The 24,685-nt window shown below is 41.2% G+C and overlaps 1 protein-coding gene across 3 annotated transcripts; it reads right to left on the bottom strand.

Annotated features, from left to right (window-relative positions):
• Window positions 1-6,595: 6,595 nt before the first annotated feature.
• Window positions 6,596-24,685, bottom strand: IRAK2 (interleukin 1 receptor associated kinase 2). 3 transcript variants are annotated; one of them, XM_074914548.1, is made up of 13 exons: window positions 24,303-24,685; window positions 22,306-22,485; window positions 16,239-16,409; window positions 15,429-15,535; window positions 13,864-14,062; window positions 13,353-13,413; window positions 12,784-12,898; window positions 12,362-12,471; window positions 11,797-11,992; window positions 11,038-11,100; window positions 9,785-9,985; window positions 9,105-9,621; window positions 6,596-8,727 (listed from the first exon to the last, which is right to left on the bottom strand). In XM_074914548.1, the coding sequence occupies exons 1-13, from the start codon at window positions 24,487-24,489 to the stop codon at window positions 8,609-8,611; spliced, it is 2,226 nt and encodes a 741-aa protein (XP_074770649.1). In that variant the 5' UTR covers window positions 24,490-24,685; the 3' UTR covers window positions 6,596-8,608. The 3 variants fall into 3 exon arrangements, with proteins under 3 accessions (XP_074770649.1, XP_074770651.1, XP_074770652.1); XM_074914550.1 differs by having other exon boundaries at window positions 13,353-13,417; window positions 13,868-14,062; XM_074914551.1 differs by having other exon boundaries at window positions 22,306-22,508; window positions 24,303-24,397.

Below are 24,685 nucleotides of genomic sequence, written 5' to 3'. Positions count from 1 at the left end.
GTGCACTGCTGAACACCCCAGAGCTGGTTGCAGGGGCATCAATATAAGTCTTTCCTACTGCACTTGCTTAGTTGTTTACTAAAGTGGTTTGAGATCCTAAATCAGAAAGAACCAGAAAAGAGCTGAATGGGGTATTAATTTAAAACCGTAACCACTTGTCCTACCACCATATCCACAGAAGGCAGTCATCACCAAATTCCAACTGTTTAACATGTCTAGTATATTAAAGGATCCGGGCATACTGAGGCAGAAGTGATTTAGGTCAGTATTTCTGGTGTGTATTTATCCACCTCTAGACTTCTTTTAAGAAGTATGTGTACATAATGAAACACATACCATTTCCAATGCAAAACTCATTAAGTACCAACTATTCAGGAGACCTTTTTAAATTAAAACGTTATACCAAATTTGATTTGCTTTAGCCTCTTTCCCCTTTGAGTTGCAAACCAAATGGATGAAAGAACAATAAAACACTTTCAAGAACAGTAAGTTGCATGCATGATTATCAGAATTAGCTGGCACACAGATACTTGGGTTGGTATCAGTGAACTACACTGGCATCAATCACTGGCAGAATCCTAATATTCTTTTTGTCCATATCAACATGAGTTTCAAAAGAAAAGGCAATCATAGCTCTTAACTGTGATTATACTGCTCAGGGAGTGCTTGTAGTACAATTTGCCCCAGTACAGAAAAATTAAATAACCCATGTTACTCCTTCAATCCCTGCTCTAGGATCTTTACAAAACAACTATGCAATCTATTTGAAAAAAATAAGCTAGATCTCTGCCCTTGGAACAGTACAGATAATTTCAAAACCAGCATTCTGATTATTTCTGAGCAATGGCACTGAGGTAAAAGCCATCTAACAGAAGCTGGGTAATTACCTGGGTACTTAGAACAAGTGGTTATCCTAACCCAAGTACTGCAGACAATGAATGCCAAGGTGACCTAGCTGAGATGCAAGGAATTATTTGACAACAGTAATAAAACCCCCTCAGTCAAAAGCCAAAGTAAAAGCATGGTTTTTTTCTCTGCCAACTCCAATCCAGTTTCTCTTCACCTGGTAATGTTTCCAATAAAGTCAAGAACTTCACCAAACTCCTCTTTGTCCTGAGTTCAGCACCCAAAAGGAATGGATTCTCAAAGGGTTGAAAAGCAAAACAATGTTCCTTTATGCACTCAGTTGCAGTGTGAGAAAGCACTCTTACATGACCTGGAGCCATCCACAAAATTAGACAAATACTTATGTCCTTAAATTTAATTTGGATGGGAGCACAGCAGAGGAGGAGGAAAGGGAAGAGTGCACTTCTGTGTTAGCCTCAAGTCATTCACCCAGGATTCCCAGACCAGAAGCTATTGGGGGATTGGTCGCTACTCCAGTATTACTTAAGTGCCCACAATTTTAAGATTTTTTTCATTCTGCAGATGAATATACTTATTTCTTTGTGGTTCAATCTTACTAATAATTTGAGATAATGAATTAATTTTTTTTTTCAGTTACATTAGGAAAAGGATAATGCAGCCACCTCAGAACTGACCTTCAGGTGTAATCAATCGCCCTAAATTGAAGAAGATGCAGTATCACTTCTGTCTTCCAAAACCTTTAAGAAAAGTAAAAGTTGTCTTCTGTCTTCTTCCACTAATCTGAAATTTTTCACACGTGAAAGTGAAATAAGTGACTAATTAAGCTACAATCAGTGCAGTTCCTGTGCAAAAAAAAGTCACATCAAAGAAATAACAATCAAGAGTTCCTCAAAATAAGCAACTAGTATTTTATAATGACTTTAAGTGTTTAACTCTACAAAGAGTTCTACTTAGGAAACTAGAAAATACCCAGTCACTTCAGTAGTTCCCCAATCTAAAGAATGATCTAATGCTTTGTTTTTTCTTTTCCTGTAATGGTACATCACTGGACTGGGATTTACAAAACCAGGAAACTCCTAAGTAAGAAACAGACTAAAAATATCTCATCCTCTTCATTTAAATTTTTTCAAAAAGATTCTAACAATTAGGATCCCAAAAATATTTCAACACATCCATTCAACAAAGACATACCACTTTTTTTTTTTTTTTTTCCTTTGGTTTATCCACAAAAGCAGACTTGGTGAGGACTCTTCAGCGACTGCACTTTTCCAGGGCACAGGGTGTCCTTCACAGTCATTCTGAACAACTGGACAGCAGCAGGTGTGTTCACCTGCTTGTGTTTTCTGTCTGAACACAGCTGCCATTGTCGGCCTTCTTCAAGTTTTGGAATGACATGGATGCTTCCTGAGGGGCAACTGGGCCTACACACCTTCTACACTGCAGGCTGTCAGCCTGGGCTTCACCTGGTGGGGGTACCTCCTGTCCAACCGCTCCCGCTCCCAACATTCCCAACACTCCGAGGGCCTTAAGGCATGTTACTGTGGATTGCTGACCCTTTGACTTCTTCCTGTGATCTCCACCCTGCGGTTCTCTCTAGTCACACCTATTTTCTGTTCTTTCCATGGTATTTGCCTCATCACACTCAAGTTTATTTTCAAGCTAGATAATAAATGAAAAATCTAGTTGTTAGTAACATGTTTAAGCAGTTCTGAGGAACCAAACAGATAGGATGAAAACTTCCACCCCCCCCGCAAAGGGGAAAGGGCTATAAAAATGCAACTGGAAATGGAGTAGTCTGATTCCCTACAGTTTTGCTCTCATCACACTCAAGCTTACTATAAAACACATCAGTATTTGTCTACCTGAATGGAAGTATTAAATGACCATCAGACACCACAGGATACTAAATGAGGTTCAGACAACATTATTGGATTATATAGATTTAAAAAAAGGTAACTAGTTAAATAGGATACAGTTGGTTTTGGCCAACACAAACCACAAGGTCTATGTATGTTATGGTTTCAATGCCTCACTTGTTAAGATAAAAATCTGTCTTTTAGAAAGCTTGATAGTCTATAGAAAGCAATCAACTACAGTAAGTGAAGCAAAAAAATAAAGTAGCTCTGCTGCAACAAAGGATTTTTACATCAGCTTTATAATAAAAAAGTGAAGTACTTTCTCAATCTGTTCTGTTCATTCCTGCAGTTTGTTGCAAGAACAGGAAGTCCAGATTTGAAAGACTTCCACAAAGAAAAGTTACTTCATGCCTGTAAATAGGAGTGACAGGAACAACTCTAGAAGTCTTTGAAGGGAACAAATGACATCAGATTGCTTGCCAAGAGTTATTATCTGGTGAAAAAGGAAACGATGACAGAAACCTGAAATTTTCATTTACATGTGCTTACCTACAGACTTGTTTTCAGTAACAGAACTCTAGACTACAAGGTTGCAACAATAAAAGTTTTGGAGTATAGAATGATGGCAAACAATGACACTGCATACTTATATACATATATATATTTGAAGACTATGACTAAATCTTCGTGCATTTAGACACAGATAACCATTAATTGATAGGGTTTAGCAAAAACTTTAAGTCACCACCAAAAATTTAAAGTATTAGCATTGTTGGCTATTGGCATGAGTATGTCAGGCAAGCAAAATCTGACCACGGGCCATTCTTTGGTCTTAGCAATTCCCAGGGAGAATGCAGCAGCATCAGATTCCTTTTTCTGCTCTCAGAAACAACTTTATCCATCATAAGGGAATAAACAAGTACATGAACCCATTCCTATACTTTGCAAGCTATTTTTAAAACCAGCACTTGCCAGTACTCTATAAGAAGTGCTAGGAACATAACAACCACACATTTAAAATTTCCTTGTGAAACAGGATGTAAACAACTTTAATTTGCTTTGTACAGCTGTCCCACTTCAGATCACTAAATTAAAACACACCAGTAAACAGCATGTTGCTATAGGATAAACTTTTGTCACCTCATCCCAGCCCAAGCCCGGAAGAAAAACCCTAATCAGGTGCTTTTACTAACGCAGTGGTAACAGTAGCACTCCTGCACTCACCTCCTACACGCTGGTGTTTCCAGCCAGGAAGATAATTTGATTTTTAGAGCAGCTCGCTCTCTCATCCTGAAATCCGAACTTTGCTCCTGGAGGAGGCCCTTCGGATCAGCCACCCCCGCCCCAGAGGCGCGCAGGGACACACACCAGCGCCCCGCGGCGCGCAGACCCTACTGCGAGGCTGGATCTCCCGCCCCACCGACTCGCTGCGCGACGCCCGGGTTGCTGCTGCGGGGAGCGCTGCGGGGAGCCCTGCGGGGAGCCCTGCGGGGAGCCCTGCGGGGAGCCCTGCGGGGAGCCCTGCGGGGAGCCGCGCCCCCGCGCCCCTCACGCCGCCGGCCCGCCCAGGGCGTCGGGACCAAGCCCGGTCCACGGCACCTCAGGGGCGAGCGCGGAGGCTGCCCCTCAGGGCGCAGCCCCGCCCCTGAAGGCGGGACCTTGGGGCCAGTCCTGGCGCCGATTGGACTGCCCTCAGCCGCCGCTCGCGCCGATTGGCTGTGCGGGGCATCCCGGGAAGGGCGGGAAGGGTGCCCCGCCCCGAAGGCGGGACCTTGGAGGGGGGCAGCCCTTCCTGGCGCTGATTGGACGGTCCCCGGCCGCCGCTGATGTCGATTGGCTGTGCTGGGCGCCGCGGGGAGGGCGGGAAGAGAGCTCCGCCGTGCGCTCCTCTCAGCCCTGGGGCCCGCGGCCGCGGGACGGGCAGAAGCACGCCGGGGAGCCCGGGCTCAGGGCTGGGCCCGCAGCTGTGCGGGCGCGGCCTCCAGCCTCTGCCGCGGGGCGGGAAGCGCAGAGGAGGCGCTTGGGGAAGGAACTGGGCTCTCCTGAGGGCTTTTGTAGCACGCTCCGCTCAGCGGGACAGCTTTACGTAATTAAAGGAGGCAACAAGAGAGAAAAAGATGTTTGTATCACTTGGGAATGCTGCAGGAGCCCCGCGGGCTGTACTGTGTGAGTTACTACAGCTGAAAAGGGCATCGGTTTGGGAAGGGCGTTGCGCAGAACACCACACGACATTCGAACTACACGTTCGATTGTGTGCAGGGCGGCCTATGTCACCAGTGAGAGCTGTTACTGCTGACGCGCACGCAGCCTTGCCGCTTTGTCTTCTACTTGCTTTTCTCCTTTCCCAGCCTGTCAAACGCATCTTCCCACAAATGCAAACACCGATTTTTCTGTGGGGCTCAGCAGCTCCTTTTCCCTGTCTGATGAGCCCCTCGCCCAGCTGGGGAGTAGGGTTACTTACTCCTGGGCAAATACATAAGAAAAACACTACGAATACCTTAAGGTTTTCGAAAGAGTCGACAGAATTGCATAGAAAATACTGTAGTTGTTTTCTCTGAATGATAATTTTCTCCTGTAGCAATCATATCTTGAAATACTTATTTGATTCTTTCAACTGCAGGTTCGAGTTGTAAACACAAAAAGATTCTACTTAATGATAATGTGTATAAATTGATGTCATGGATCACTGGATTGTCCTTGTACACTCCCTTTACTGGAATGCTCGAAGGTGTAGTCCAGTCTTTCAGTTTAGGAAAATTTACCGTTTACTTTAACAAACAACAGCAACTGTCTAAGAAATAGCACCAAGAAATACAATTCATCAAACGTTAGGAAATGCATCTATTTTACCGTTGCCTGGAAACCCCCCCAAACCTTAGCACGTGTTGGAAGCTGTGTATTTCACAGCACAGACACTTCATTTTTTAAATAAAAAAAAAGTTCTAGTTCAAAGGATACATAAGATACAGTCAATGGTTACAGAAAAATTTGCTAGTTTGTAACCTAGCAAAGAGTAACCTGGAAAATGGCAATGCAGCTTTCTTCACACTCTACATATTGAAATGCCTTCCTGGTTTTGCTGCTAGACATGATGCTTCCGTGTTTGTATTTATTCACATGATTAAAATTAAACATACGAGAAAAAATAGAATGTGTCAATGAATTGATAAGTCTTACTATTAATCAACAATATAAGATGATGTTCAGCCTCTAGGTTTTAACAGCACCTTTGGGAGGTGCTAATCTCCAAATTAGTTTTACTTGCACAGTTCTATAACAACTATATTTAAAAAAAGGAATTATATTCTGTGCCCTTATTCTAGAGTTCATGGATAAAAAAAAAAAAAAAAAAAAAAGCAGAGTTGTCCTTAATTTTTGACAAAGCTACACTATTTTAAGGATAAAGGATACTATAGGTTGTGCATCTAAACAACAATAGAAGTCTGTTGCATCTCAGTAATCCTTGTAAGTATTGATTTTAGAGTGAAATTCTCAAGGGACACCCCAAAGGAAAAAAATCAGCTATTTAACAGTGAATGAATGCTGAATAAACTTGTTTGTACTGATAATTACTAACGATTAGGTTACGAAAGAGACCTTGAGCTTCTTCCCTATAAACACAAATTTACCTGAATAGGGTGATTGAGACACATTTTTCTGTGCCATAAATGATGAAAAAGCAGGCTATAAAGAAAGGATTTTTTCCCTTTTTTTTATTCACAAAGGTATTAGTAAATAGTAATGTATAAAATGCCAAATTGAGATTAAAACACACATTATACTGACTAGCAAAGTTATGTACCCGAGTATTGTAAGACTCCACAGTATCGTATATGTTACATTATATACTCACATAACTCTACAGGACCATGTATATCACCTCAGAATATTTTGAAAATAACATGGAACATGGCAAAGAATAACAATTTCATTTTGTGACTACAGGAAAACAAAACCTTTAAAGCATTTTTGTGAAACAGAACTGCGTCTAAATTACGTTTCTTATTTTAAAAAACTTAGGTTTTCCATTCAGCTCTGGGGTGTAGCTGTGCATTTCTTCCTGGGGGAGACCCAAGTATTTACTATGGACCTCCAAAAATATATCCATGAAAACCAACGAATATTAGATTTTCAGCACCATGATGTTTCTCAATTAAACCTTACACAGAATTAAGCAGTTATTGACCAATCTGAACATATTCTATGTTTCTTATGTCAGTACCAATGCTTTTTTGGTTTGACTCTGATAAAATAAAAAAAAACGGACACTGGCAAATATATAGACAGTATCCAAGGCACTTATAATTAAGGAATTTTAGCAGGTTTTAGTGTAGAAATCAATCTGATGAATGTGTAGATGATTCTAATACTCAGGTCTTTAGTTATAATACTTTTACTTGCTCGTAATAGTACCTACAATGAACTAGGTACTGTACAAATACAGATGTGAGCCCTTACTCAGAGACCTTTGTGTAGAGCTAGGAGAACTATATTATTAACAATTCCAATGAAAAGAATTACATATAAATTCAGATTTTTAAAAAGTATTCCCTGAACTCCACGGTGAATTTTAGCCATTTCTGTTTGTCAGGCCCTATTACCTATGCTCAGGAGGCAGCAGTCACCTGTCCACAAGCTGAGCTGCATGTTCCAATAGTTCTTTTTGTTTGCAACAAACCAGTATTTCCTTAGACTGCCCAAGAGTGGAATATGCTAACACTATTACAAATAATAAATAGCCATACCTATAAAAGTGGCACTTTCTTAAGGGCACTTTCACTTGATAATAAATATGACGGCACATCAGTTCCTACTGGTTTTCGTTTAAGCGTGATCACCAAGGGTGACCGCAAGGCTGCTAACGCTGGGGTAAGCCAAGAGACACAAAATGATTCCTCTCTGAGAACATGGCAAGTGTGTGGCACCACGAACAGATCCACTTACTAGCTCATCTTTCACTGATTCTTTAACCCATTGCTAAATAAATATAACAAATCACATTTCAAGTCACCTATAACAAAATTAAAAGATATATTAAATTAAAATCTTGTCCCTAATCGAAAATATACAACAGTTACCATGTGAAACACAATGAGAAACCTTAACAACATGTAAAGGACACTAAGAAAAAAATAATTTCCAAAAATACTCTTATGAAGTATTAAACACTGTCTCAGAGCTCCTGAAGTGAAGCTTAAAGGTCAGACTTCAAATGGTGTCCTCTGTATATATGTAGTAGAGCAGCTCATAGAGTAGATTAACACAGCTTAAATTCTTTACCGACAACTCTGCTCAGTGCAGTTCAAATTGAGAATGAGATATGTACAATACATCTGAGAACTTGCATAAAAATTCCCCTCTGCGTTAATGCAGTGTTTCTGAGAATGTGGACTAAGATTGTACGGAATAGGAGAGATTCGTTTGAAAACTGAAACCTGCTCCAATCTCTCTGAAGGTAGCTGCCTGCTTGTGCACAGGGGGATAACAGTGAAGGGTATTGCTAACTAATTGCTGATCAGTGCTTGCCCTGTAACTGTGGTTTTTTAATAAGACATACATTCATTGTAGATGCTTTCTGAAATACACTGCAAAAAGATCATAAATTATTCTGGCAATTGTCTGTGTTTGCCATATCTTTTCACATTGCAGATGAAAAGGGGGAAGGCATTTCTGTTTACAGAGTAGCATTCTGCTTTCATCTGCTTTAGAACAGATATCCTCTGTTTCTTCTCAGGCTAATCACTTTTATTTTCTTCAGTCAGGACTAATGCTTCTGATCCAAATCTGCTACTTAACCTTACATGAAAGGTACACTTTTACCATCTTTAATGAAGAGACAGTCCTTATTTCTTCTGAGCTGGCCACTGCTAGTAAAGCCATCCAATTTATGATTCGAAGAGTTCAGAGCTGTTTAACTTGTCTTCTTCATAGAGCAAAATTCTTTCCATGAGCTTCTTTTTTTGATCATTTATCTTTATTTTCCAAGATGTCTCTCTGGCTGATGCTGAAAAACAAAAAAGCCCAAATACTGAGAAAAAAAAGCATCTATTGTCTAAGGAATAAACACTAATTTTAAATTTAAAAAACAACCCCAAAACTGTCTTAGGAAAAAATCTGATAGAAAACCTGAGAACATTTTGTAGATTTATTAGTAAAATCATAACCAAGAAGAAAAGATTGATTGAATTGTGTTTAGAAGTAGGAAGAAGAACCTAAGCAGTTCTGGAGAAGAAAATATTCTGTCTCTACTATCAGAACACTAGAGCACTTTTACAAAGACTGGTTATCACAGCAGGAGCACGGGCAGTTTTGCCAAAACAGCTTGAAGATCATCTGTGTTTGCACATTCAGCATGCACCCTTCAGATTTATCTAGGTTTACCTTGTGAAGAACAAGAAGACTCAAGGTCTGCATTTTTTTCCTGAAAGGTGCTCTGTGCAGTAGACGCTGCTTCCAAGACACCATCACTTCTGCTGCACACTGCATTTCTTTCCTGGAGGCCATTTGCAGGTTTTTCCTGCTTGATGCTGTAATCAGAGGCTGCCATGTTTTCTGAATTGTTACAGCTGTTGCTAGAAAGCTCATCTTCAGATTTTTCTGAAGGATTCCATATAAAACTACTGGATTCATCTGATTCACAAGGGACCCTCGACACGTGTCCGCAGTAGATGTCAGGCGAGGCAGCTCCTGTTAAAGGTGTGTGTGGGCTGGCATCCGTCGGGACCGCTGGCTGCGCGCCGGCCTCCTTCGTCTCCCCGGCAGAAGGCACGTCCACGCTGAGACTAGTGGTCTCATCATCAGTTTCTTCTGGAGTGTTCATGGAGAATCCAGAAGTGCTGCCTCCACAGATGTAATGCTCTTTCAATTTTTTTCCAGCCATTTCCATAATTTCAAGCACCTGTTTTTAACAACAAAATCTGTGAATGCAAAATAATTCCCATGTCCCTGCTTACAAATATTCTCCTATGCCAACACTCAAAAATAAGTAAGGCATGAATGTTGTAGCTTTAGACCTTGCTGTCAATAAGACTAGAATCTTGGTCATGTATTTAAAATATTACCTCTGCTATGTTAGAATTCTTCTTTCTCAGACAAAGGCAGATGGCCAAGGCAAAATCAACAGCAACCTCTTCCAGCAAGTGTCCAGCCTTCCTGTCTAGATATTTACAGCATATTTCCTTGGCAGCTACCTTTTCAAAGTTTTTTACTTTGGAGTGTGAACTTTCTTTTGCTATTTGCATTTCATCAGAAATCATATCTTTCTGTTCAAAGGAAAAAGATATGTTAGTAAAGGCAAAATTAGCACAAACATTTATTTCTATCTGAATCACTGAGAATATGAGTCCTGTCATAGATTTGTTATTATTGCTCCTTAAAGGCTGGTTTACAGACCACAAAGCTTTAAGAATCTCCATTCATGCAAGTGACAGAAATGTTTGTTTTCACAGGAGAGAAAAGGCCAAAGGTTTTCTCTGCATGTGTCTAATGCCAAATTCACTACAGCAGACCCAGCTCTTCTAGGCTCAGGCCTATTTATATGAATGAAAAACAACTAACACTGTACACAGCAGCATTCTTGCACAGGGCTTTTCAAACATTTGTTAAAGAAATCAGAAACCTACGATCCTTTATTTTCTGAACCCATTTGAACACTGCTGAATTGCTTGGAAATAGTAAGTAGGAATACTATCACTTTCCCCTCAAAGGCTTTAACAAGGTGGCAAATCAGGGGCATATCCCATAGAGGAATACAGGTGGAGTCATTTTTCATGGAGATGGTGTTAATGAGCCTGGCCAGTTCTGGTTGCTTCTGAAAAACCTCTGTGTAGTTCTAATCACAGCTTGGGCAAATTGGCCAGGATATAAATTTCAGACACCAGTGCAATACATAAATGCCTGATGAACATGATGATGAGCAGCTGCAGTTACTGCCTACCCAGGTTTCCCCGTTCAGTTTGGCTCATAACACCTCTTTCTGACCCATAAAAAACATGTAGCAGCATTTCAGCACAAAGCCTTCTATTTTAAATCAGCATATATTTAAACACCAATTATTCTGGAGTATCTCCTAATATAATTGGGCCAGCACTCCTGAGTGTGGTATGTGAAATGGGAATGTATATTCTGCTTCTGTCTAAAGGCAAGTAGGCTACTGGTGGTAATAGAACCAGGATATGGCTTCTAAACATCCCTTCTTCAGGGTCTGTACAGTAGACTGCAAATAACAAACTGTATTTATATAAAATTACAAGTCATTTTATGATAGTAACCCCATTCACTCATGTTGGTATTCGTTATCCCTGCTTTTTCTTACCAGATAAATGGGGTGTCTTCCTTCATCCAGTGCCTTAATCCCTGTCAGTATCTCTGCTAAGACCTAGAAAGTGTATTTAGATAAAACAATTTGTTCAGCATTAATTCTATTTAAAAAAATTAAGTTTTGTAAATAAAGAAATGTTAAACTGCCAGGGCACTTTGAAATTAGGTTTTTACTTCAGATGGCTTAACAGTGCCAGATCTGGGCAATCTTCATGACACTACAGATCTACCTCCAGAGCCAAGTCCAAATTTTATAGTTAGATACAATAAATATTGTTGAAACAAAGGAAGAGAAGAAAGTAATTCTAAATATAGAGACTTCCTATTTAAATGGAAACACCTGGAGACAGGTGACATCACAGACAATCAGTTGTTTTAGTTGAAATTCCAAATTAACAAATAATGTTTGTAGCACTTCATGGGGTAAATCTGCAAGAACTTTGAGAACCTAACTGTAGTGTTTCTGCTATTCTTTTTTTTTTTTTTTTTTAAATGATCAGCAGTAATAATTTTTTTTTCCCGTAAGTAAAAATTTTGTTTCTGTTGTTCAAAAGATTCACCTCACTTTTCCACCAACTGAAATATATTTGGAGTGCGAACATAATTAAAACCAGGATTTCAACACACAATATAGTCGGCAACTATGATAAGAAATTGCTGGCAAAACCACTCTATGAGGCACATGCTCTTATATGCAATTTCCTGTCTAGAAGCACCAAAGAATGCAACAGAACGTAGGAAAAAGGCAACGTACCACACCACAGCTGAATATATCAACTTTTTCTGTTAACTGCCCATGTCTGATAAAATCCTCTGGCAGATAAGTAAGGGAAGCTTGTAGGACTTTGGTTTTCATCACAGCATATTCTGATTTTTTATCAACAGAATATAATCGCAGACCTGAATGTCCAAGCTTTGGTGTAAAGTTTTCATCCAACAAGACATTTGAGCTGTAATAAAGACAGACAAATAACAATATTGATCAAGTAATTATTTTAACTTGTGGTAATGAATTACAGTTTTACGCTTTTAAAGTTTCCAGCATTTGGCCTGCCGTGTATGAATGAAAGGATAAAGAATGGTAGACAGGGGGAGGGGGAAGAAAAATCACTCCAAAAATTACTTCAAAAGAATGTAGTGCTATCATTCAGCAAAGAGAGATGGATTAAATGTAAAATGGTAAACATCCTACAGAACAAGAGACAGCAGAAAGATACTGCAAATGGTTTTCAAAATTTCATGAGCTTTCAGCTGTTATTGTTAAAGAAATCCTGGAATTAACAGGTGACAAAGGAGTGCTGATATGCCAAACTCCTCACCTTTTGATATTCCCGTGAAGAATTCCAAAATTATGTAAATACTGTACAGCTCGGATGAGTCCTATAGAAATGCTAATTCGCATCTCCCAGGTCAGTGGAGCAGGATCATCCTGCAAGGAAGTGAGGAAAAAAATGGTGTTTTCCACCGTGCAATGCAGATTCTTTACTACCTTAAAAAATCTAAAGGCTGCACAGCAGAAACTTCCCGTTGACCTGATTTACTTTGCAGTAGAAGAACTGGAGAAGAGCTGCAGCCTTCCAGTACTACTGCATCTGCAGTACTTGCAGTCAAGATATTTGGGCACTTTTTTTTTTTTTTTTCCTGTTTCTCATAATTCAAAGCAACGTGACTGCTTTTTATACAATAACAGGACAGGACTTGTAACCACAGATCTGATAACAGACGCAGATTATTTGCTTACTTGACACTGAAGTTTGTTTTGTAGTGATCCATTAGGCAGGTATGGATATATCAGACAGTGCATTCCAGTTTCTACTGAGAAACCCAGCAGCTGCAAAATGTTGATGTGACAACACCTGCAGGCACAGATGAGCAAAGATTTGCAAATAAAATAAGAGCAACCCAGAAAAATACATTCCCGAACTGAAATAAATTCCTAAATTGAAGGCAGCTGGGAATTGTGTCCTGCAGCTGGAAGCATGGAATGGCCCTGAGCAGGATGGCAGAAGGCTGCCTGACCTAGCAGCAAGGAGAGACCGTTACAGCGCAGCCCAGTGGGAAGCAGCAAGGAGGGATACAGAGCTCCAAGGGAAGCAGCAAGGAGGGAAACAGAGGTTTGCTCAGCGGGAACTCACAGCATTGCCAGGAGGCACGCTGCTCCCCAGGGCACCCACACCAGCTGTGCCTAAACCCACTGTCCCCAGAACGGCACGGTGCCTGGGAGATGGACACATCAGTCCCAAACTAAACACACAGGCAACGGGCGGCGTGCAGGATGCGCACAGACTGCATTTGAAAGGCACCGCTTACCGAAAGCAAATCTGTACTTCTGTATGAAAGAATCTTTGGGTGGAATTTGGGTTTGTGCATTCTGTCTGAAAGATGAAAACACGCAACAGAAGGTCAGTAGTAATTGTGAAGGTGTTGCATTTGTACAGATCTTTTAGTCTCTAGATGATAATATATAAGTATACTTTAGAAAATAGGCAAGTATTGCTGATGGCAACTTTGTGTCAAAGGCAGCAATTAATTGGAAACTAGAACAAGAAACAGCGTAAAGACACCTCTGATCCAGTCATCAATGCAGGTAGCTAGACTGCAGGCTTCTCCCATGGACAGTGTTAATGAAACCACCCACCTGAGGACAGTCTCATATATGTTTGCTGAATCTAGATTTACTTACTTTACATTATTTCCTGTTTACCTCTCCTCACGTGTAGTCATTCTGTTTCCCTGCCCATACAATATTAAACAAGAACTCCTAATGTTCTAGAGATACTAATAACATTCCCCCTTCGAAGGAAAAGAAAATGTGAAGTACTTGCCTCTTTCAGTCTTTTGATGACATACACTACGTTGTTTCTCTGACCTTTGTAGACATCCGCAAAAATACCTTCACAGATTCTGCTCTTGTCATTGAAACCGTTGGTGGCATTGGTAACTTCCCTCTGGGTCCACAAAAGGCTCTCGCTGGGGAGGTCAGTCATTGTCTCCTGCTGAGGAGTAGAAGAGCTGCAAGGCTACATATTTGTAGAAGAAATATAAGTTTATCTCATGAAAATTCATATGCTTTTTCCTTCTCTCGGGTATTATATTTTTTTTCCATGATTTAAGCAATCACTGTGACTATTGAAAGAAACCGTAAAAGGCACTGTGCAATCCCTCATTAGGGTTTCCCTTTGTAACACCTCTCTTGATGTTCTTTGCTGATGTAAAAATTTTGCATAGTAGAAACGAAAACAGTTACCAATTTGCATTTCCACCTTTCCCAGAAAACAGAGTTTTGTTTAGAAGTCCATATATTTTTTATCTGAAGTGATGTTAGTTTAAGTTACAAATAATATTAATTTTTATGCCTGGGGCATATATGAAGAAACAGTTATAAGAGAAAGCAGGGGCCCTCATAATGTATTTATGTTCTGGCAGGAACTTCACAGCTACTTCTGGAGCACCAGGCCTCAGCTGCACAATAATTCGTTGCTTCCAGTGTGGCAAGTCCTAATGCCAAGTGTTACTACAGTTCCACTGTAGCCTAATCACACAGCTTTCACAACATTAAGATGCTCCAGACTTGAGAAAACAAAACATTAACTCCCTCTCAAGAAATTCTGAAACTGCTGCATTCTTTGTAACCATCTTCTCTTCTGGCTGGTACTCTTGAAACACAATCTTCTTTAAAAACCTTGAACAAAATAAGCCAAAGAAAACAGGCCAAGGCAGAACCATGATAGGATCAGAGTGTGCACACTGATCTGGTAAACAGCCTGCGAACCCACAGGACAGGTCTAGCTAGACTGTCTTAAAGACAAGATTGCTACAGGGAGGAAGGAACTGGAGACTGGGTGCTGAAATCATTAGGAACATGAGAAGAACTTTTCACAGTGAAATGGTTAAGCACTGGAATGGGGGCTCAGAGAGGTGACAGAACCTCCATCCCTGGAGATTTTCAATTGTCAGCTACACAAGGCTCTGGGCAACCTGACTTAAATTTGATACTAGTCCAGTTTTGAGCTGAAACCACATTTTAAACATAAAATTAAACTAAAACAAGTACGCCATTCTGACTGGCCAGTGGTATATATTGCACTGTCCTATGATCACACTAGAAATGTTAAGTCCTATTTGCTATTTGTGGGGATGTTACCCATGCTGAGCTATGCAGTAAGCAACATTGTTAATTTTTTCTCTCACTGGTCCTTTGCTGGCAAAAAAAAGTGATGTAAACTGTGAGTAATCTAATGAAAGCATTAGTATTATATTCGGTCCAAACTTTTTCACTAGATTTGTATTTTATACAAGTAGAGGGATAAACTTTAATTGAAAAAACACAGAATGTCATAAAGATGATTTTCATTGTTATAATCAATGAGTACCGAAGGAATTTACCTTCACACTTGATGAGACAGGAGGATTTGACTGTAAGGATTTCAGAAGGTCTCTAGGGGGAGGTGGTGGAAAAGGCAGTGAGTACAAGGCTCCTTCTGAAACAGCACCTGAAATTGAAATAACAGCATTGAAAATATACCTTATATTTATAATACTGCAGCCTGGGACTAATTATGAAGGTCTGGAGTATTTTGTTGAATTTCCTAACCAGGGATAACCTGTGACAAGCTCTCAAGATGTGGAATACTCTATGAAGATAGCGAGCTATTTTCCTGGTTGCTCTTTGCAAGATGACTACGCAGGTCTCTCTGTCCTGGCGCGGGGACATAGAGCTCCCTATGTCCGTACCATCAACCACTGCTCTCCTCAGTGTGTCCTGTGGTGCTGGTCCCTCCCTTCCCCAGGCAGAGGGGCCTGCTGACCCGTGCACGGATCTCCTACAGCCCAGATTTATTGTGCATGGAGAGAGGCACAAGGGGCAGGAAATGTATGCACTGATCTAGTCTGAGTATGGAGCCAGGACCGGGGTGTCCACAGAGCCCTGGGAAGCGTCTGAAGATGCTGCAGGATAGACACAGCCAGTATCTCTCCAGGCCAAGAGAGCTGTAGGAAGGAGGAAAAGGAGGCTGTGTGCTAAAGTTACGATAAACAGCTCAGGAGACAAGCGCTAGGAGAAAGGCAAATATTCAGATGTGACCATTTTGAAGAAGAATTTATCCATTACGCTGTACTGAGAGTGCATGGGAAGCAGTCTTGTCTGTATGGTCATTTCAACATTAGAGCAAATTCAGAATCTATTGCTTTACTTACTGCCTGCTGGTGGTACTCCCAGATGTGAAGAGTCCGGTGATGGCAACAGACTTATCTCCTTTTCTCTCTCTCTCTTTTTGTTTTCTGTGGGAGTTAAAGATACATTCTCCTGTTTAGGTGGCTCTACCAGCTCTTCTTTTTCAGAGGTGCTAATATTAGAGGCTGATGTCCCTTCAAAAGAGAACAAAGAAAAGAAGATTACCAGGAAAAATAGAGTCTGACTCTAATCAATTATCAGAAAATAAACCTAATCAGGAAAACAGACTGTAAATTAACATGAATATTAAAAGGAACATTCAAGCAATTTATTGTTAAATTACTGGAATACTATTGGTATTTAAATTCAAACCATCTTCATGAAATCTACTACCGAAAATTAATAAGTGATAGCTTCAAACTCATCCCAGTGATGACTATGCAAAAGATAGTCTCTTACATTATGAAATTAGCCATAATAGTATATTTATTTTGACATTTTCTATGTAGCATCCTTCAGCCAATGATCTTATATCACAAATATCTCCCAGCCTAAAGAAGGCATCTAGTTCTTTGTTAATTGTCACAAGACTGATGGGAAGTTTGACACAATTGTATTGGTTTTAGTCAGTTAAATATTTTAGGACTATTTTCAATTGTGTGGTTTTAGTGTAATGATCATGTCCATTCCCAGAAAACACTTTCCTATATAGAAGTATTTGCAATAAAGAATCATATTATTACTTATGAACAGAAAAAAACCCAACTGGAAACAATCTAGGAAAAAGACAAAAATGGTCAAAGGTCAAGACTTACTGATATATAAGGAAAAATTAAAGGCCAAATTATTGAATCACTACAGCTCTAAAAAATCCTGTATTTTATACAGCTTGGCAAAATCTCAGAATCACACCTGAAAAGCAGCTTGAAGTCTGGTTAAAAGAAGTACAAAGATGCTTTCAGCATAAAGGGACTTGAAAAATATGTACATCTTAGAGGGAGTTATTAAAATTAAATTAGGCTACAGTTAGGATGGAAAAAACATAACATAAAAAAATTCAAGATACTGCTATAAATCTCTTGTCAAAGGCTAAAGAAACAGCTGAATTCTTAAGCACGAATACGTTTAACATTAATGTTGAAAAGGAGCTTAGAAATGCCCCGTGTGCACTAGGAGTGATGTAAGGACTTCCTACTGCCTGTTAACAATATTTTCCTGGTTGTAGTTCTAAACTTTTCTTTACCTGGCACCTTTTATCAGCAACACATTTAGCATTTTCTTAAAAATCACAGTTAATGTTTTGTTTTTATATAAAAGAACATAAGCACAAGTATTAATACAAGGGGGTTTTGTCATGTTTTTTTCAGTTTTGTATCTTACGCATGGTGGTGGCCTTGGGATCAAAAGCCACAGGCCTCTGTTTGCATCTGAAATCGGATAATAGCTTTGTGTTCTTTGTTTTGTACAGAGCAAGCAGGGGAGCATCTGACACAAGCAGGAAGTGGTATGTTCCATTTATAATCTGTACTACATGTAACAAACCAAGATTCAGTACAACTGTGTAAGAGAAGACAAGCGGGGACAGTTTCAGCGTACTGAGCGTCCTGAAGAGTAGGAGTTTATGAAAAGCGGTAATGGTAGAAGTGGGCATGTTCACGTCAGGCAAGTTTTTTTCCTTTGACCTCTGGGGTGTATATCCACTTTCTTCAACGTCACCTATGAATGCAGGTTTGAATGAAACTAGGTCTTAAAATTAAAACTCTGAAAAATCAGGTATGGTTCTTTACTACTGTGTCAGAACGCTGTGAAATCCTCAGTTTTATGGGTTTTTGAAAATAGCTATTGAACAGCCTGCAGGCCTTTAGTCAAAACCAACAGTCCCTGTATTTTGCAGTTGTTGGCTTTTCCCTCCTGTACTTTAACCTAGAAGTCTCTCAAATTAGATTCACTTCCCTCTTTCAATTTATTTTTCAGGGGTTTTCATGAATTTTGCAACTTCCTGCACATCAGGCAGGTCACCACTGAAGCAAAAGAACTGGCATAAGAAAAAAATTATTATTATTATGGACATTCAGAAGTGGGACTAGAGTAAGGAAGAAATTGTTTAAGGGAGGTAGAACTCTCCTGGAAGTAATCTGCCAGCAAAACATCTGCCTGTGTGTTGTGTCTGATTGCTTTAAATCAGAATGAATAAAATTACAGTGATGTAAGGACCACTTAGTTTTCTAAATTGCCCAACAGAATAAGCAATGTATTTTCCATATCTGCCCAAGGGGAATCACCTGAGTAAGCATATTCAGATATAGATAAAAAAGCAGAAATAGAGGGTAAAGAATCTAAACCTAAAAATATCCTGCTAGAAATCACTTCTGCTTATGACTGTGCACACAGTGGAATGCACATATTGAGTTTATTCCAGAAAAAATTAACTACTTCCGCATGACAGAGCAAAATAATAATCCAGACTTTCTGCCACTTAAATGAATAGGAGGTTTTGCTATGGACTTCAATATAAAAGACAAGTATAAGTAGTTTTTTTAAATGATCATTTAATTGTAGTTTTGCAATTTATTGCCTTTGAATTGATCTGGACAAAAAAGAACACTGATCATCCAGAAACATAACTGATGATTGATCACCCCACAGGATTTGTCTCTTCCATCTCTTTTAAGCCCTCTTTATCTAGCCTTCATAACGCTTTACAGAGTCAGAGTCAGAACCAAAATCATTTCTCACTCCTTATGAAGCCCTTCACAGAACAGCCCAAGATTGTCGCTCACCACTGTCACACAGGAAATCAGAGAAACAAAGGTATGTTAGATCTATTACATCAGTTCTGTGTCTTAATGAGCTGAATTGAGTATGTCCATTTCTTGCCATGATCTCTTAATATTTACTTTTCCAATTTACTACCTAGCCCACAAAAATCAATATAAAGACTCCTGTATACCTGCATCAGCCAACTACAATTTTTAGAAACCAAACTTTTCCTTAGAAATCACAGTGTACTGCAGCCTGGAGGAAGTTGATTTGGTTTAACAGGGGGAAAACCCTCAGTTCTTGCAGCTTGTGGCAAGTGAAGTTCAAAAAGTCTCAGAAATGTTTCTGAGAAAGCTCAAAAAACCCAAAAAAGGTAAATCACCGAAGCACAAGAGAAAGCAGGTAATCCCCATTTGTACCAGAGGCTGCAGCTGAGTGTGTATTGCACAAGCTACAGTGGTATTTACATACCGCTTAAAAGCAAACCAGTCAGACAAACAGAAGGATAATGAATGTTTCGGTGCAGTGATGATGATTATTTTTGTCTGTGTCATATCTTTACTTTTAATGACAATGTTGCTGGAAGCTGCTCCTGGCTTGGAAGCCTGATTCTTTGCATTGTACATATCAGAGAGAGAAATCTCACTTGGTCCTTGTGTAAGCAATCTTGCCAGAGGCTTTAAGATGCTGCCTCTCAGGATTTGATCCAGTCCTGTATTCTGGCCTTTGCACACAGGACCAGGTCTAACGATCAGAGATCCTCTGGGCAGCTCTGTGAAACATGAAGCTTCTCTTGGAGCCATCATCACTGCAATGTGCCGAACTAATCTCAGTTTGAAATCTGCTCATGGTCATGTTTTAAAGGCCTGGAAGAAAAGAGAAAACCCTCTACCTTGGAGTAAAAGCAGCAGCATCTCAGTTGTTAGAACAAGTAATTTTTTTAAGGTCTCTGAACTCAGCTTTTGTAAAAATGGCAAAATTAACCCTTGTGAGAAGGAAAAGGCCTCATTCCTAACTGAACAAAACCAGCCTTTTCCATGACAGATAAAAATTATGTTGAAAATTGTTGCTGCTATTTTTCAAATTTTTCAGTATCAGTTTTTATGTTTCTCAGAAGGAGAATGCAGGAGTATTTTTATTAAATCACAATGTATAAAGCAGGATTACAGAAAAGTCAATGAACTCTGCAAAGGAATACACCCAAATAAGGCAGCCATAAACAAAGGCAGGCCCCAGAACGCGCTCTGACAGGGAAAGAAGGCAAGGACTGTAATTAATTAGAGTTTAAGGTGTGGTAGGTTATACCACATTGTGTAAGAGCACCCAGAAACTCTCCTTATGGAGTAGGAATCAACTGTGTTAAAATACTGAACAGGTACAGAGCAAAAGTGTCATCCCATCATGGAAGTCACCCTCTACTCCAGAGTGTCATAAAAATACAATTATCAGGGAGCTAGGCTTACTTGCATTGCTGATATCGAGATCAGACTTACTCAATGTAGAGATTTAAAAAAATAAAAATAAATCATGATTTTGTTTTCAATCCTGTCCACTCAAACTGGACCTTCAAAGTCACAGTCACTGTGACTAAATGAACAACTGGATTACCAATATACAAATTAAAACAGATTTGAGTTTGCTTTCCTGTAGCTTTGTTTGCTTTGCTGAGGAATGAGGAGTAGGAATCGTTCTGGTCTCCTAAGTGGAATGCTGTGACTGAATTCAGACAGAAAGTGCATCTGCTGAATCAAAAGGCTGCATGTCAGTGATGCCAAAATCAGTTATATTAGCTGAGCAACGTTCTCACTAGGGTCTGTGGTGATTGTGTTTGATGCACCAAGTCAGAATTTGCTCCAAGGCTGCTTGTGCTGTAGTACTTATTTTTATTTTTTTTTTTAAAAGATAACAGAATTTAGAATACTATTGTTAAAAGATTTTTTTTTTCTGCCATACCAAAATGAAGGTTAAAAGTCACGCCGGTGCCAGGGAACTACTGAAGACCAGCAGTGCTGCACAAAAGTGGCAAGAACCCCGTGATGCATGGCTGGACTTTCCCTGAGAACTGCTGCTGGGCAGCGGATGGCACCTCTGGCTGCCGAGGGAGGCTGCTCTGTCGCAACAGCCGCTGGGTGGAACTCAAACCCACCCCTGCCGCTGGCAGTTTCCCTCTCAAGGGATGTGAAGAGCAGATGGTACTCCCGCACATCTTCCACCTGGGGAAGTGTACGCCCTCATGAGCTCTGAGTGTTTCCCACATGCACCTGGATAGTACTGCTCTAAGCATTTTTGGCCACATAACAAAAACCTGTAATTTTTCTTCCTAGTAATTCTCAATGGACAACTGGCAAAATTCACAAAAACCTCTCATTTCCAGAAAGTAGATTTTGGGTGGGAATATGTGTGAAAAGGGGAATGTGGTCCACTCCACTTTTTTGGGCAACTCAGAAAGACAGTGTATTGTCTGGGGTTCAACAGATTTGGCGGTAGAACCAGAATAAGGTACAATTTGGCTTACAAAAATGGACAGCTGCAATTGAAACATTTAATTGTCAATGGAGAAAAGTGGAAAGGAAAATTATATTTACAAGTGTTGTGATTTCTATAAGGCAGTGGTTTACCTTAACTAGGCGCACTTGAGTTCAAACCCTAATCATCCTACCTTCAAAAAGATAAATCTGAAATAGAGCAAACTGGAGATACATGAGAAGAACTACATGCAAAGAATTAGAAAAGACTACAGCTGATTAATTTGGAGAACATATGATAGAAACAGAGGAAATATGAAGTGTTATAAATAAATAGTAATGTAGGTAGTCCATAAACCATTTCTCCTTTTCATAACCTTTCTCTTACGGTGCAGGAAAGCAGGCTACATGGGCAAAACTGATTATATGTTTTTCTACTCTGTGGGTTTTTGACAATTAGGGTATAAGGACAAAATTTCATGGAGAAACAACAGTGTATGAAAAAATTAAAACATTCATAATTAAGCTCTGTTTTGAAATCCTGCCTGATGCATGAAAGTACCAGCCCTGGTTCAGAGCACAGCCAGTCTCTTTGGCACCTCTCAGAGCATCTAAGGTGGCCGCTACAGAGGCAGGATGATGAACTAGAGACCAGTGATTCCTTCTCTATGTCACTTCTTCCTTTCCCATCACAAATTTTATTTGAGAGAGTAGAAAATCAGAATCAGTGGAGAAATTTTACAGTTTGAGCATAAGATTCCTAGCAAAAAGTTTCTTTGGCTAGCAAGACAGGTTCACTGGATTGGGTCTGGGTGCTCTGAGAAGCAGTACAGATGCCCTGTGGGAGGAAGGGGCAGCTACTCACAGTCCAGAATGACCTGAGCCGCTCGGTAGAGCTGCAGTCCATGCAGGAGGTCCAGGAGCTGCTGCACCGTTGCCAGCCGCACGCCCCACCACCACATGAGCTCTCTTGTTATGCTGATCCCTGTCTTCTCCATACACTTGATCTTCCGTAGCTCTGTTTGATCAGTTATCACGTAGGAGGCTGGTGGGAGACAACAGATATTTCTGTTTAAAAATCAGAAAAAACAAGTGAGCGCAAGCAGGGAAAGCTAAGGTGCAAGACACACTTTTTCATTAGCACACTTTTAAAGGAAGGATCGCAATAGATTAGCTGTGTGGACATGAAGAAAATTCAGTTCCTAAAATACAGTATTCTTTATTCCTTTGACTATTCTGGGAAAAAAAATGTTGTTATATCAGAGACCCAAAAAGAGAAACCAGTCACTTTTCAGCTTATTTTCCCCATAATCTTCCTTCACTGTAATACTTTGTATCAAAGTAAATTCAGATTAAGTTCCTGGTGTGATTCTCCCAAAACAGGTAACAGAAGTCAGTGGTGAGACTGCACTCCTGTCTGTATCACTAAATACCAGTATTACAGTAAGCCACATAGTACCTGAATCATCTGGGTGTTACTTACAGTCCGATAAACGTGTTGGTGAAGAGCAGCCATTTCTGAGCGCAGGAGACACGGTGCCAGAGCTGACCCTACATCACCTGTCCCGATTCCCGAACGCGCACGCACGCTGGTCGCCCCGCGGGGCTGGCTCACCAGCACGTAATCCACCGGCCGCAGCCTAAGGGCTGGAGGAGGGCGAGGGGCGAGAACCCTGCAACGCCCCATGTGCCTGACACTGCCCCGCGTTTGGGATGGGGGCATGTCACAGCTCCCCGCCCCACAGCGCCTGCCCGGGGCGGCCCTCGGCCTGCTGCGCTCTGCGGGACGGGAGGCGGCAGCCCCGGCTCCTCGGGGCGCGGGCTCGCGGGAGGGAAGGCAGGACAAGCTGTGCTGCAGCAGTGGTTTGTGACACGCGGTTACCGTGTCACCCCGGCCTGGGATTCTGTGTAAGCTCAGCCGTGCTCATTGGTGGTCTTGGGGGTCTGGTGGAGGTACCCGCTGAAATCCTTAAAGTCAACAATTACGTCCCTGAAGTCCTTAAAGTCAACAGTTTTTCTAAATTTTTAGTTTTTCCCTTTTGTTATTTCACATGCTTTTGATAAAAATTTATTAATGAATTTGCCAGTGTAAATGCTACAAATACTTCTGGCAAAATGATCTACGTGGAGAGCCTTACAGCTACAGTGCTGCCGGCTTAGTCGGAAGGAGAAGGGCTCACGGGCTGGGGGGACTGTGTGTGAGCAAAGCTTCCCGAGCTCACACCCTGTCTGGCTTTAGAAGGACGTTAGACACTGTTTTATGAAGCTGAAGTTAGCGGAGATGAGTCCCACCCTAAGTCAGCAAGTTTAACGGGGTAAGAGTTTACTCAGCAGGCAGAGTTAGTTGAATGAAATTAAATCATGTTAAAAAAAGGAAGACAGGCCAGCTAAGAAAAGATTCAGGTTAGAATTGTTTGGACTGGCATACAGAAAAAAGAATTAAAAACTCGGGGACTACGTTTTCTATACTTACTAACTGGACATGGCCAAGTCTGAGAAAAATGGGGGCAGTTAAGTATAAAGGAAGATACGTGAAGTGAAGGAACAAAGAAAAAAAAAGAACATCTAAGCACATATGATGGATGCTGTGAAAATAGGCGAGTGTGTAGCAGAAGATAAAGCACGAACAGAGAGGGGAGTGTAAAAGATAACGGAGAGCGAGGGGAGGGAGCCTGGCTGCCGAGGGAACGCGGAAGTCTGGAATTCCACCCCTTAATCAGAGATTTCACTTGATCCCGAAAACAGACTGGTGCATGGGAATTCCCTGTCTACAGGACATGCTCGGCCAGAGGCCCTGCGTGGGGATGGCGGCGTCTCGACCGTGGCCCCGCTCCGGGTGTCCCTGCCGCGGCCCGCTCTCACCGAATCGCATCCAGTCGTAGTCACTCAGGCAGTCCATCTTCTGGCAGAAATCCTCCAGCACCCAGGCAGGCATGCTGTGGATGTACAGAGCCGGGGGGGAGCCCCCTCTCAGGGCCAGGGGCGGCCGCTGCAGGGTCATTGCCTCGCAGCCCCTCTCCGCCGAGCCCTTCGTCCCCGGCGCGGCCATCAGCAGTGGCTACGCATGGCGCGCGCCGCGGGCAGCGGCCACTGCAGCAGGCAGCGGCGCCCACCACCCTCTGCCTGTGGCCGAGTTGATTTTCTCCAAAAAACTTCCCCTTCTCAAAGGGGCTGGCCTTGACGGCCTGCCCCCCCGGCCCGAGTCGCTCCTCGCTGTGGGAAGAGCCGAGTGAGACAGGCGAGAG

The sequence above is a fragment of the Athene noctua genome, chromosome 10 (genome assembly GCF_965140245.1).
Source record: "Athene noctua chromosome 10, bAthNoc1.hap1.1, whole genome shotgun sequence".
NCBI classification, from domain to species: domain Eukaryota; kingdom Metazoa; phylum Chordata; class Aves; order Strigiformes; family Strigidae; genus Athene; species Athene noctua.
Note: the sequence above shows the minus strand (reverse complement) of the source record. Positions and strands in the feature narration are given on the sequence as shown.

Excerpts from the sequence above, each read along its gene's own strand:
- IRAK2 (XM_074914548.1), bottom strand. The coding sequence starts at position 24,489 with ATGGCCGCGCCGGGGACGAAGGGCTCGGCGGAGAGGGGCTGCGAGGCA. Across the intron at positions 22,486-24,302 it reads CTACGACTGGATGCGATTCG|CCTCCTACGTGATAACTGAT; the intron begins GTGAGAGCGGGC and ends GTCTCCCACCAG. Across the intron at positions 9,986-11,037 it reads GAAGACACCCCATTTATCTG|AAAGATATGATTTCTGATGA; the intron begins GTAAGAAAAAGC and ends TCCTTTGAACAG.